The sequence below is a fragment of the Mobula hypostoma genome, chromosome 2, assembly GCF_963921235.1.
Source record: "Mobula hypostoma chromosome 2, sMobHyp1.1, whole genome shotgun sequence".
In the NCBI taxonomy this organism is placed as follows: domain Eukaryota; kingdom Metazoa; phylum Chordata; class Chondrichthyes; order Myliobatiformes; family Myliobatidae; genus Mobula; species Mobula hypostoma.
In genome coordinates, this window is record NC_086098.1 from 114,858,100 (window position 1) to 114,873,129 (window position 15,030).

A 15,030-nucleotide genomic window follows, 5' to 3' on the forward strand; every position below is an offset into this window, starting at 1 on the left:
CCATAGTTGCTTTAAGTTGACCGGCCAACAATTTACCTGACTTATCCCCATGTATATAAAAGTTGCTGCTCAATGGGAAAAGTCAAGAGCAGATCATGCTGTGTTTGAAGTTCCACCCTTTCCTTATATAGATCTTCACTAGGAGTTACTGAATAATCAAGGTCTCATCTTCAGCGAAGATTGAAGCCCGAAGTCAGTGAGTCTGGAGCTCATGCCACGATGGCCAAAGCCCTGGGTCTGCAGGTCTATTGAGGAGGTTGACGGCCCGATATCTGCGAGTCCACTGGAGGATGGAGGTCCGGAAGTGGCCTGTCCTGGGGTTGGAGGCCTATCTGTGTGTGTGTCGGGGTGGGTGGGTGGGTGAGTGGAAGGGAGGAAAGGGGCTAGGCCTGCTCTTGTTTCATTTTGTTTTTGTTGTGTTGTTCTGCTGAACATAGTGGGCATGCTGTGTGGCACCAGAATGTATGGCAATACTTGTGGGCTGCTCCCAGCACATCCTGAGGTTGTGTTGGTTGTTCACGCAAACAAAGCAGTTCACTGTTTGTTTCGATGTACATGGGATGGGGTAAACATTCAAGCAGAATCTGACACAATGGTAGAAGCCCCACCAGAAGGTCTCTGTACCTCACATCAGGGTCCCCGAACCCCCACCACAGAACCTCTCCCACCCTGGAGACAAAACATAAACTGAACACAGGGGGAGGCTATTTCGCTTATTGGGCCCTGTCCAGCCCCAAAGAAGAGTGATCCAAACACTGTCCTCGCCTATTGTTCCCTGTAGCTCATTCTCTCTCATCATGTTCCTTCAAACCCCACCCCACCTATCGCCTTATCTACACACTTGGGGCAATTTACAGTGAATCAGTAGACTGGAATTACTATGTCCAGGAAAGATTTCTGCAGCATTATGTAGATAGCCCTACTAGAGGAGGGAATACTGAACCTTGTATTAGGAAATGAGGCAGGGCAAGCAACTGAAGGGTCAGAGGGGGAGCACTTTGGGATCACTGACCATAATTCTATTAGTTTTAAAACAGTTATGGAAAAAGATAGAACTAAAAGCCCTAATTTGGAGCACGACAAATTTTGAAGGAATTAGACGGGAACTTGTATTGCCTGGATTGGGGAGCATGCCTTATGAGAATAGGTTGAGTGAACTCGGCCTTTTCTCCTTGGAGCGACGGAGGATGAGAGGTGACCTGATAGAGGTGTATAAGATGATGAGAGGTATTGATTGTGTGGATAGTCTGAGGCTTTTTCCCAGGGCTGAAATGGCTAGCGTGAGAGGGCCCAGTTTTAAGGTGATTGGAAGTAGGTACAGAGGAGATGTCAGGGGTAAGTTTTTTACACAGAGAGTGCTGAGTGCGGGGAATGGGCTGCCGGCGGTGGTGGAAGCGGATACAATAGGATCTTTTAAGAGACTTCTGGATAGGTACACGGAGCTTAGAAATATAGAGGGCTATGGGTAACCCCAGGTAATTTCTAAAGTAAGTACATGTTCGGCACAGCATTGTGGGCCGAAGGGCCTGTATCGTGCTGTAGGTTTTCTATGTTTCTAACTTGAAATGGTTGGGTTGGGAGAGACCATTGTCAGGTAGAGGAACATCTGGCAAGTGGGAGGCTTTTAAACATGAGATAGGCAAAGTTCAGGAAAAGCATATTCCTGTTAGTGAAGGGCAAGATTGGCAAGGTAGGAATATCAAGGATCTAGTCAGGAAAAGGAAGGAGGTATGTCAAGGCAACTGGGATCAGTGAATCATTTGAGTTACAAGGGGTATAGGAGCACATGAAAGATATCAGGAGGGTAAAAGAAGGGCAAGCGATATCCTTGACAAATATGCAAAAGAGAATCCCAAGAGATTCCCCAAGTATATTCAGAGAAAAAGGTGAATAGAGTGTCCCCTTCAGGATCAGAGTGATCAACTATGTGTGGAGCATTAATGGACTGCAGATACTGGAAGCTAAAACAACCCACCAAGGAGCTGAAAAACTCAGTCGATTAATCAGCAGCTATGGGGGGGAATAGACCATTTCGGGTTGAGTCCCTTTTAGGTGCAAAGAATGGAGATAGCCAGAGGGGAGATATACCTTTCCTCATTACATCCTTGCTCTTAATATATTTAGTAATTGGTTTATACAGTAGTCACATTCTCTGAGATACATTACATTGTAAAGGTTTTGTTTAAGGTTTCATGCATAATTACACTGAGGTTGTACAAAAGGAGAACAGAGAAATTGCAGTAGAGGCTGACAACAAGGTGCAATGCCACCACAATGTACAGTATATTGGGAGATTAGAGTTCATTTTTAGCATAAGAGGTTCATACAAAGTCTCGTGATGGTGGAATAGAAGCTGTCTTTCAGGCTTTTGTATTTTCTGCCTGAGGGGAGGTGAGAATCCTTATGCTGGATGCTTTATCTAGTCAATGAGAAGTGTAGATGGTTTCCTGTGTTTTCTTGCGGTCTTGGGTATACATGACACACCAAGCCTTGATGTATCCAAGTAGGATGCCTGTACTCACAGAATCTCTTTGATCTCACCTGTCAGAGATATTTCGTGTCTTCCTTTTGTCCTCCTGACTTCCCACTTAAATGTACTCCTACATCCCTTATACTCCCAAGAGATTCCACCTGTCGATATTCCCCAGACCAGAACTTCTGTATCCCTTGTTGATCAAGTCACTCCTGCCAGCTTTACCTTCCACTCTGGCAATAACGTGCTGGTCCTGGTCTCCCCAGATCTCATTTTTAAAAGATTCCCACTTCCTAGGCCTCCCTTTACATGCCAACAGCCTCTCCAGATGCCACATTTTTCCAGCGCCTTACCAAGATGCACCCACGGTTCTGCCACACTAATCAGATTCCCTTACCAAGATGGTGTCTACACCTTTGTGTTCCCAACAAAATTGCTGTACCAAGTTGAAAATACAGGAGAGTGCTGTTATTGGAAATCTTAAATAAAAGATCTTGAGGACAAAATTTGAAGGTTCCAGCAATATGTGCATAAAGAATAACACACACTAAATTGTGGAGGAACTCAGTAGGTCAGGCAGCATCTATGGACAGAGTTAACATTTTGGGTCGAGACTCTTTAGGATGGGAAAGGAAGTGGACAGAAGCCAGAATGAGAAGGTGGGGAGGGCAGGGAGTACAAGCTGGAAGGTGATAGCTGAAGGCCAGTGAGGGGAATTGAAGTGAGAAGCTGGAAGGTGATTGGTGGAAAAAGTAAAGGACTGAAGAAGAAGGAATCTGGTAAGAGAGGAGAGTGAACAATGGGTGAAAGGAAAGAGCAGGGGCACCAGAGGGAGGTTATAGGCAGTTGGGGAGAAGAGAATGGGTACAAGGGGAACAAGAATGGGGAATACATTCTCTTTGCATTTAAAGAGGGTGTTCCTTCATTGCCCACTCAGCCGCCTCCTTTACAATGATGGCACCATCGCCAAATCAATTCCTTTATCAACATGGCAGCAGCCTAATTTCACATGGAGATGAGAGGATGTACAGAAATGAGATATACCAGCTATTTGAGCCATTTCACAGCAATAACTTTGCACTCAAAGTCAGTAAGATGAAAGAGCTGATTGTGGACTTCAGGAAGGGTGAGACAAGGGAACACAACCAATACTCAGAGGGATCAGAATTGGAAGGAGTGAGCAGCTTCAAGTTCCTGGGTGTCAAGATCTCTGAGAATCTAACCTGGTCCCAACATATCGATGCAGTTATAAAGAAGGCTACACAGCGGCAATATTTCATTAAGAGTTTGAACAGATTTGGTTTGTCACCTAAAACACTCAAAAACTTCCACAGATGTATTGTGGAGAGCATTTTGACAGGCTGCATCACTGTCTGGCATAGGAGGGTGGTACTACACAGAATGATATACATTTAGTCAGCTCCATCTTGGGTACTAGCCTCCGCAATATCCAAAACATCCTCAGAAAAGCGGCGTCCATTATTAAGGACCCCCATCACCCTCTTCCCATTGTCAGGAAGGAGGTACAGACGCCTGACGGCCCACACTCAGCGATTTAGGAACAGCTTCTTCCCCTCTGCCATCAGATTCCTAAATGGACATTGAACCCGCGAACACTACCTCACTTTTTTATATTACTGCATTTCTGTTTTGCACTATTTTTAACTGAACTATTTAATATAACTATATATACTTACTGAAATTGATTTGATTATTATTTTTTCTATATTATCATGTATTGCCATGTACTGCTGCCGCTCAGTTAACAAATTTCCCCACATATGCCGGTGATATTAAACCTGATTCATTTCATTCATGAGCCCATCTGTCGAATGGCCGGGCAGCGGGAGGAGCAGTTGTGCGCATGCGAATAGTTCCAGGTGTCCGCTCTACGCCTGCGCTGCTTCACCAAGATGGCGGTTGAAGCTTCGGCCCCTTCACCAAGGTGGCGTCCGTGACCGCGGCTCTGAGCCCCTCACCATGAGCTGTCCAGTCGAACTGAGGCTCTGCCGGAACTTCCCGGCTCAAATGCACCCGCTGCAGGTCCTCATTCCCCAGGCCACCTTTGCCGCCCTCAGTCCGGGGCCCGGTCCAGACAGCGGCACCGCCTGTGTGTTGTCACTGCATTCCGGGCATGGACGTGGGCCCGCGCTCTTTACCGCCGCCTCCGTCATCGAGGATGAGCCCCCGAGGGAGGCGGGCGCGCCCGGGATCCGAGATGACGGCGTCGCCGGGGCCGGAGGGGAGGGGGTCACTGAGCCCACGGTCCACAGTGAGGGGGTTCACCGGCCCGGAGCAGCAGGGGAGGCAGTCACTGATTTCAAGGCGAGGGGTACGCAGATCCCCGGGTCTGGAGCAGCAGCAGAGGGGGTCACTGAGTTCAGGGTACAGCGGGAGGACCTTCTCGGGCCCCAGACTGAAGGGTTGAGCCCCAGTATTGGGCCATTCCAGATATACACCAGTAAGCTCTTCCCTGCACACTATGGGCTGTGGGTGAGTGAGGACAAAACCCTGGGGCAGGGTGTGGAGGCGGGACTGGTGTCCCCACAGCATGGTGCCCCAGCCCTACTGCGGGCATCTTTGGTGAGGTCAGTGCCGAGCTTGAACCGGGTGGTACTGGGTGCCCGCACTAGAGTCAGCCTGCGCTGGGCAAGCTCCCCTGCGTTTGCCAATGGGCTACTGGTCCTGGCCTGCCAGCGGCAGCCGGTTCTCCTGCGGCAGGGTGACGCTCCCATTGTACCTTACCACCCCTTACTGGGTGAGGATAGTGAGACGGTCCTGGCCCGCCTTCTGGAGCTGGTGGTCTTGGAGTGTCAGCCTGTGCTGCAGGGAGTCCTGACTGTGTCCACCTGCCTGCTGCTGACTGACTTCAGGGAGCCTGGCGAGCTGCCCCCAGCACAGCCGCTCCACCTGTTGCAACCGCTCTGTCTCTCTGACTTCGCCCACTACGCCCGTGGTCTCTGGGCCTCAGGGCTCAGTCTGGAGCCTGATAGGCCCACTGATTTCCTGTCCATCCTGCGGGCCTTGGAGTGCAGACTGGAGGTGACGGTGGCTGACCTGCTGGGCCTGGCCTCAAGCAGTGAGCTGAGGCTCGGTGATAGGGCCCTGGACCTGGACAGCTGTCTTCTGCTTAATAGGCGGACCCTGTACCGTCTGGGCCTCTTCCACTGCCAGTGGGTCCTTGTCTCGATGCCAGAGCCACCTACAGAGGCAGAGCAGCTCAGGTCAGAGCTCGAGTCTCCTAGGCCGGAAACAGGAGTTCAGGGGCAGAGCAGTGGCTGGCGGCCAGTAACTGAACTCCTGGCCTGTGTGCTGGTGCTGGAGGGGGGTGAGGGGGCCAGTCTGGAGCTGGGGCAGGACATGGCAGCAATCTCCCACACTATGTGGTTCAACATCTCCAAGGGGGCCCCAGTGCCTACCTCCCACAGAGCACTGAGAGTCAAGGTAGGTGCATTTAAAATTTACTGAAATCTTCAGGCTAGTCCTGCCCTGACCCCGACAGCACCTCGCATTGACTTCTGTAATGTTCCATCATCTTCAGCCATGGATAATATTAGCAGGTCCTGCTGAAACGTATTCCAGGCTTTTGAGGGAAGCAACAGAAGTTGCTCTGGAAGATAAATCATAGAGTCAAACCGCATGAAAATGGGCCCTTCAGCTCAGCTCAGCCATGCCAACTGGTGTTGCCCAGAGAGATAGTCCCACCGCCCACATTTTGCCCATAGCCCTCTAAACCTCTTGTATCCATGTACTTATCTAGATGCCTTTCAGATATTGCTAATGTGCCCACCTCAACCCCGTTCCAAATACACACCATCCTTTGCATGAAAAACCTGCCCCTAATGTCCCTTGTAACTCTCTCGTCCCTGATCTTAATCCTTTTTCCTTTGACGGAATGAAAACATGTAGTCATTTTCCCAAAGCTGTTGGTGTAGGAAGTTATAGAGATGGAGGAAATCACTGTGTCCTTGATGGAATGATTCCCACAGATGGCTGTGGAAGCAAGTCATGTGGTGTATTTCAAAGATTTAAAGGTTCATTTGTTATCAAAGCATGTATCCATATATAACTCTGACATTTGTCTTCTCCAGATAGCCACAAAACAAAGAAGGAACATGAGTTGTTCAAAGAGAAACTTCAAACCCATCCCACCCTGCAAAAAAAAAGACCGGCGTCCCAATCATCAAACCCCCCCGCCCCCCCCGCACAAAACAGAACAGGAACATCGATTCACAAAAACAACCCCTACCCTGCAAAAGATACTGACAGAACATCAGCCCCCAAACACCCTCCCCTCGCGCAATAGAACAGAAAAGGAACAGGTGATAAAAAAAACACAATATAAAAACAGTAAGTCTGAAAAAGTACATAAATGCAGTAGTTCAATCCATAAAAAACGCAGAACCACAATACCATCCTGTGGTATCACTGATGTTCATCGAGAGAGGGGCACCACATGAGGCAGATGGGCCAACCAGCACGCCATAGCAAACCACAAAGCAATAGGCCACTCTCAGATTCCTTCTCCGGCAACAACCAAAAAGAATCCAGTCAGCGCTGAGCTTTCTCTTGCCTTCTGCATTTAAGGCAGATATGCAAAATTATTTGTGGCTTTGAGATATAGTTAGACCATAAGGTATAGGAGCAGAAGTAGGCCATTTGGCCCATCGAGTCTGCTGTACTATTCAATCATGGGCTGATCCAATTCTTCCAGTCATCCCCACTCCCCTGCCTTCACCCCATACCTTTTGATGCCCTGGCTAATCAAGAACCTATTTATCTCTGCCTTAAATACACCCAATGACTTGGCCTCCACAGCCGCTTGTGGCAACAAATTCCACAGATCTACCATCCTCTGACTAAACTAATTTTTCCGCATCCCTGTTCTATAAAGACTTCCTTCAATACTGAAGTCATGTCCTCTTGTCCTAGAATCCCCTACCATGGGAAATAACTTATTCATATCTAATCTATTCAGGCCTTTTAACATTTGGAATGTTTCTATGAGTTGAAATCTTTTCCCAATGGCAGAAGTGTCCAAAGGGTATAAATTTAGACGGGGTGGGGGGAGTGTAGAGGGTGCTTGGAATCTCAGATGGAAAGCCTGAGAAGTTAATGGAGCCACAGAATCTCACAACATTTAGTAAGTATCTGGAAGGCTAGGGACTGACTGCTGATAAATGGGATTAGAATGAATAGATTCTTATAGACATGATGGACCAAAGGTCTTGTTTCAGTCTGTTTGACTAAGGTTCTTGGATGTCTACACCAAGATCCCATTGTTCCAAGGGTCACGCCATTCATTCTGTGTATCTATCCTAATCGGTCCTTCCCAAATCATCCTTCACGTTTTTAAGTGTTCAAATTCTGTCTGACATTTCTCTGCTCATTTTACCAACTCATCAATAACATGTAATCCAAGACTGCCCTCATTAGCAACAACACTACGAATCATAAACAAGAGAAAATCAGATGCTGGAAATCCAAGCAACATACACAAGATGCTGCAGGTCAGGCAGCATCTATGGAAAAGAGTACAGTTGCCGTTTTGGGTTGAGACCCTTCAGCAGGACTTGTCTTGGCCTTAAGTGTCAACTCTTTTCCATAGATGCTGTCTGGCCTGCTGAGTTCCTCCAGCGTTTTGTGTGTGTAACACTACAAATGTTTGTTTTCTGATTGACTAATCGTACCTCACAAATTCACAAACAAGGGTCCAAACACAGATCCCTGAGGGGTACCAATCACAAACTCAACCCTCCACTATCATCCTCCATATCCTATGGCCAAGTGCTCTGTTTCCACTTCCTTCTCCACATCTTCTCTCACCCCATGCACTCACTTCCCACTCTCGCTCCCTCAATAGAATATGCCCTAAAGGTATTTTTTCACTGTTTCAGCGCTTTTACCAGGGGCCAGAATTGCAGAAGGGGCTGGGGGAGAGTCATTCTGAACTGTGCGAACCTCCTGTGGCAGAGGAACTACACGTGGAGGTGGTGCACTCTCCCACCTATGACTCACGGGCAAACTATGATGGACTGATCTTCCAGCACTTCAGAACCTCCAGGTGGGTGTTCAAACTTTGGCCCTGAGTCCTCCTGTTACTGGGCATCCTGGAGTCTGCCATTCTCAGTGACATTCTGGATCCTCATGGTTACTGTTGATGCTGGTGCCCAACACGCCTGCTACTTGCCTCTTCTCCGCCCAGAGGTGGCAGAACTGTCCTCGGATGAGGAATGTCCACCTGTCGGCAAATACCCAATCCATGAACACTCAGTTCCTCGGCCGTGCTTAGTAATACTGAGCTTTCTGCTTCCACCACAGGTTGGTGCACGTAGGAGCTGTGCTGTGTGTGCAGACCAGGGGCAAGCCAGAGTTTATTGAGAGCTGTACTGAGAGGCGAGTCGGGTAAGGGTCATGCTGCAAGTGGAAACCTGCCTGTACCTGTTTGCTCATGTCTCTGTGTGTCTGTCTTTGTCTGTTGCCTGTGTGGCCCTCTCTCTGCATTTGACTGTGTGCCCATGCATGTGTGTCTGTTTTTCATTCACCCACTCAGCAGCCGCCAGTCTGTTAACTTTTTGTCCTGTGTTTTAATCTCTCCTTGCTCTCACTGCTCCCTGCCTTTGGAGTTTCATCTAGCCCTCCACTCCACCGACCAAAGTGGTGATGCAGGAGCTAGAAGCCCAGTGGGGGTACGGGGTACAGGGCCCGTCGAGTTTAAAGTGAGCACGGGCAGAGGCATGGTGAATAAAGGAAGTTCAGTAAACAATCACGGAGAGTTCAAACAGGAAATAATTCAAACAGGTAGCAGGAAATTTCAGTTCCCTCAGAACAGGGCAGTAAATAAGCTAATTGTAATAATGTTTCAAGAATACTAATTCTTTTAACTGAACAAATCTGGTAAGTAGAGGCAGTTTTGCTGAGAGCCATGTAAAGCACTTCCTGTGTTCTGGACCATAAGTGATCATTTCTCTAACATCAATTTCTCTAACCGCTGGTAATTTTTCCTCCTCCTTTCTTTTTCTATTCACCATTCTGGTTCCTCTCTCACCCCCTTCTCTTCTCACCAGCCTACCACCTCCTTCCCCTTTTTTCTCAACTTTCCTCTGTCCTCTTCTATTAGATTCCTTCTTCTATAGTACTTTACCTCTTCCAACTATCATCTCCCAGCTTTCTATTTCATCTCCTCTTCCCCACCCACTTTCCTTCCCCCTCCTATCTCCTGCCAGCTTGTACTCCTTCACCTCCCCCCTCTTGCTTTCCAGTCCTGATAAATGGTATCAGTCCGAAACATTGATTGTTAACTCCTCTTGAGAGGTGTGTTGGTTTCTCCAGCATTTTGTGAGTGTAGTCAGTGTCATCATTTGTAACTCACACACCATAGGGGATGTGGACTCCTTCGGTATGGGTATCAAAAAGAAGAGGGCATAGGCTCGAGGTGAGAGGAAGGAGTTTTAAAGGGGACTCGAGGGATAAGGTTTTCTAACACAGTGATTGATATCTGGAACTCATTGCCGGAGGAGATGGTGAAATCAGATACAGTCAGTATATTTAAGAAGCATTAATATAGGTATTTGAGTAGCAAGAGATATGCTTCAAATGTGGCAAGATTTATGTAGTTGGAAAGGTTAGCATGAATGTGCTGGGCCAAAAGGCCTGCTTCTGTTCTCTACAACTCTGACTCCACAATGGAGAAGGAGGGAAAAGTGATGGGGGGGGTGAACAACATTTCAGTGCTGGGGAGAGGATGTTCTGGGACAGCTGTAAAAGTGGGTTCACATACTTGGTCTGATCTACATTTATTCACGTCCTGTTATAGGAAAAGCATTGATAAACTTGAAGGAACGCAGAGGAGATTTACAGGGCTGCTGCCAAGACTTGGGAGTGTGAGTTAGGGAGAAGTTGGCCAAGGAGCATAGGGGATTGAGGGTCATGTTGTAGGGGTATAAAATCAAGAGGGGGATAATTAGGGGAATGCATGTAATCTTTTTCCCAGGGAGAGGAAATCAAAAATGAGAGCATCTGTTTAAGTTGAGAAGTGAAAGATTTTAAAATGGACATGGGCAACAACTTCATGTAGAGGGTGGGAATGAAGTGACTGAGGCAGGTAGAAGAACATTCCAAAGGCTTTTGGGTAAGTGCGTGGATAGGGCTGTAGAGGGATATAGACATAACATGGGCAAATGGGACTAGCCTGGTAGGCACCATGGTCAGCATGTACGAGTTGGTCTGAGTGGCCTGATTGCTCTGATTCTGCAAGCCGTCACTTAGTGGGACAGATGCTGAGCAAATGTGCGAGGAAGTTGCTAAGAAGTTGAGAAGCCGCACACACCACTGATAATGGGGGACCTCCTCTGCCCAAATACTGACCGGAATAGCGATAGAATCAGGGTCAAAAAGCGGAGGAGTTTCTCAGTTGTGTTTAAGAGAAACTTGTTGGTGAGTAGCCCCTTTGCTGAAGCCAGATGAAGCAAATATTTCTGGAGGAATATATGGGAAAGTGCGATTCGCAATACAGCCTGGGTTGTGTAAGAGTTCTAATCCTGAGAACTGTCCGTAAACAGAATCAGAAACCGTTTCAATGAGGTTTGATTAACAAACATTTGTCTGTTATCTTCCCTTGTGTAGTTAGAATGGTACAGAATGTCCCACCTCCAGTGACGAGTTTCAGTGGTCCTAATATATCAGAGAATATTAAGTTGTTTAATCAACTTGTTTTACTGGTGTCAAACCAGGTGAGAAATCATGTCTCACGAATTTGACTGGGATTTTGAAGAAGTGACCAACTCCAAGAAGATTCATGAGGTCAGGGAAATAGATGTTGTCTACAAGGACTTTAACAACACTTTTGACAAGTCCCGTATAGTAGAGTAGTCAGGAGTGTGAGATCAGATGGGATCCAGGGTGAGCTGGCCATTGGCTGAGTGGAAGTAGTCAGGGGGCAGTGGCAGAGGGTTCGTGTTTAGACTGGAGAATTGCGACTAGTGGTGTGTCACAGAGATCAGGGTTACTGTTATTTGACATCTATAATAACAATTTAGATAAGAATGTAGGTGTCATGATGAGTAAGTTTGCTGGTGACACCAATGTTGATGGTGTGGTGGACAGTGAAAAGGGTTGTCCAACTGGATCTTGATCTGGAGCAAGTGGTTTAGATGGGGTAGGATTTGGTTAGGTGTGTTCAGGAATGTTTCTTGACACTATGTAGATAAGCCTACAAGAGGAGAGACTGTATTTGATTTGGTATTGGGAAATGAACCTGGTCAGGTGTCAGGTCTCTCAGTGGGAGAGCATTTTGGAGATAGTGATCAAAATTCTATCTCCTTTACAATAGCATTGGAGAGAGTTAGGAACAGACAAGTTAGAAAAGCGTTTAATTGGAGTAAGGGGAATTATGAGGCTATCAGGCAGGAAATTGGAAGCTCAAATTGGGAACAGATGTTCTCAGGGAAAAGGACGGAAGAAATGTGGCAAATGTTCAGGGGATATTTGTGCGGAGTTCTGCATAGGTACATTCCAATGAGACTGAAGTTATGGTAGGGTACAGGAACCGTGGTGTACAAAGGCTGTAATAAATCTAGTCAAGAAGAAAAGAAAAGCTTACAAAAGGTTCAGAGAGCTAGGTAATGTTAGAGATCTAGAAGATTATAAGGCTAACAGGAAGGAGCTTAAAAAGGAAATTAGGAGAGCCAGAAGGGGCCATGAGAAGGCCTTGGTGGGCAGGATTAAGGAAAACCCCAAGGCATTCTACAAGTATGTGAAGAGCAAGAGGATAAGACGTGAGAGAATAGGACCTATCAAGTGTGACAGTGGGAAAGTGTGTATGGAACCGAAGGAAATAGAGGAGGTACTTAATGAATACTTTGCTTCAGTATTCACTATGGAAAAGGATCTTGCTGATTGTAGTGATGACTTGCAGCAGGCTGAAAAGCTTGAGCATGTAGATATTAAGAAAGAGGATGTGCTGGAGCTTTTGGAAAGCATCAAGTTGGATAAGTCGCCAGGACCGGATGAGATGTACCCCAGGCTACTGTGGGAGGCGAGGGAGGATTGCTGAGCCTCTGGCGATGATCTTTGCCTCATCATTGCGGACGGGAGAGTTTCCGGAGGATTGGAGGGTTGTGGATGTTGTTCCTTTATTCAAGAAAGGGAGTAGAGATAGCCCAGGAAATTATAGACCAGTGAGTCTTAGTTCAGTGGTTGGTAAGTTGATGGAGAAGATCCTGAGAGGCAGGATTTATGAACATTTGGAGAGGCATAATATGATTAGGAATAGTCAGCATGGCTTTGTCAAGGGCAGGACGTGCCTTACGAGCCTGATTGAATTTTTTGAGGATGTGACTAAACACATTGATGAAGGAAGAGCAGTAGATGTAGTGTATATGGATTTCAGCAAGGCATTTGATAAGGTACCCCATGCAAGGCTTATTGAGAAAGTAAGGAGGCATGGGATCCAAGGGGACATTGCTTTGTGGATCCAGAACTGGCTTGCCCACAGAAGGCAAAGAGTGGTTGTAGACGGGTCATATTCTGCAGAGAGGTCGGTCACCAGTGGTGTGCATCAGGGATCTGTTCTGGGACCCTTACTTTTCGTGATTTTTGTAAATGACCTGGATGAGGAAGTGGAGGAATGGGTTAGTAAGTTTGCTGATGACACAAAGGTTGGAGGTGTTGTGGATAGTGTGGAGGGCTGTCAGAGGTTACAGCGGGACATTGATAAGATGCAAAACTGGGCTGAGAAGTGGCAGATGGAGTTCAACCCAGATAAGTGTGAAGTGGATCATTTTGGTAGGTCAAATATGATGGCAGAATACAGTATTAATGGTAAGACTCTTGGCAGTGTGGAACATCAGAGGGATCTTGGGGTCCGAGTCCATAGGACACTCAAAGCAGCTGTGCAGGTTGACTCTGTGGTTAAGAAAGCATACAGTGTATTGGCCTTCATTAATCGTAGAATTGAAATTAGGAGCCGAGAGGTAATATTGCAGCTATATAGGACCCTGGTCAGACCCCACTTGGAGTACTGTGCTCAGTTCTGGTCGCCTCACTACAGGAAGGATGTGGAAGCGATAGAAAGAGTGCAGAGGAGATTTACAAGGATGTTGCCTGGATTGGGGAGCATACCTTAAGAAAACAGGTTGAGTGAACTTGGCCTTTTCTCCTTGGAGTGACAGAGGATGAGAGATGACCTGATAGAGGTGTGTAAGATAATGAGAGGCATTGATCATATGGATAGTCAGAGGCTTTTTCCCAGGGCTGAAATGGCTATCACGAGAGGGCACAGTTTTAAGGTGCTTGGAAGCAGGTACAGAGGAGATGTCAGGGGTAAGTTTTTTATGCAGAGTGGTGGGTGCGTGGAATGGGCTGCTGGCAACGGTGGTGGAGGCAGATACGATAGGGTCTTTTAAGAGACTTTTGGATAGGTACACGGAGCTTAGAAAAATAGAGGGCTATAGGTAAGCCTAGTAATTTCTAAGGTAGGGACATGTTCGGCACAACTTTGTGGGCCAAAGGGCCTGTATTGTGCTGTAGGTTTTCTATGTTTCTATAACTGAGGAAAAAGCTTCCATTTAATATCAGAGAATTTATACAGTATACAACCTGAAATCCTTACTCTTCACAAACATCTACAAAGCAGAAGAAAACCCCAAGGAATGAATGATATAGAAATGTTAGAACCCCAAAGCCCCCTCACCCCTCCCATGCACAAGCAGCAGCAAAGCATCAATCCTCCCCCTCCCCCAACGTTCCAGCAGGAAGCATCATGCTCCCCCTCCCCCAAACACTCCATGCAAGAAATAGCAAAGCCACAAAGAGACCATGATCTTGGTCTATCAAAACTATAGTTCATAACTCAGCATTTTGACATCCACTGGCTCTCTCACTAGCAAGGGAGAGAGAGGTGTCACCCTCTCCACAGCAAGAACGGAGACTAACAGCTCACTGTTTCGATGTTACAGTCTACACTCAGCGTTGCTTATTTGAGCTCACCCACCTCAAGAACCAGCAGACTCTCTCTCCTCCTCCCCCTAACGAGAAAGAAAGAGAGAGCCCAATTGCTTATGTGCAGAGGCCACTGACAGCCGCACCTGCTGTCTCGATGTTCCAATCTCCAGCAACACTGGCGAGGAGCGAGTCCACAGGGCCACGCAAGACTGCATCCCAAAGGCACACATTTTCCAGGCTGCTCCTGGAGATATCAAAAACGCCCAGTCAGCAAGCTCTGGGGGCAGCAACCCACTGCCGTGAAGAACCACACTTTGAGTGCAGCTGGAGATCACAGACTCCGACAGAACCCCAGTCACCTTGAAAAGGAAAGAGGAGACATTAAAGAGAGGAGTTTAAGTCCTTTCACAGATGAGCTCGAAGAAGTCACCCTCTGTTGCCATCTTAGCTCCTCCCCAGGCAAAGAAATGGCTGGTGCAATTTAACTCAGACAAATGTGAAGTGATACATTGTGGGAAGTTAACCCAAGGCAGGAATTCCACAGTCAATGGCAGTGCTCTGAATGGGATTCTAGAACAGAAAGGCCTAGGGGTGTAGTACAGAACTCCCTAAAA

The 15,030-nt window shown here is 47.2% G+C and overlaps 1 protein-coding gene across 1 annotated transcript in view; it reads left to right on the forward strand.

Moving 5' to 3' along the window:
* Positions 1 to 4,371: 4,371 nt before the first annotated feature.
* Positions 4,372 to 15,030, forward strand: part of pex6 (peroxisomal biogenesis factor 6) — a 60,726-nt gene continuing 50,067 nt past the window's right edge. The window contains exons 1-3 of the mRNA XM_063040454.1: positions 4,372 to 5,917; positions 8,371 to 8,537; positions 8,795 to 8,878. Coding sequence (XP_062896524.1) covers positions 4,454 to 5,917; positions 8,371 to 8,537; positions 8,795 to 8,878 — 1,715 coding nt within the window. The 5' untranslated portion in view covers positions 4,372 to 4,453. The remainder of the gene's footprint in view (positions 5,918 to 8,370; positions 8,538 to 8,794; positions 8,879 to 15,030) is intronic.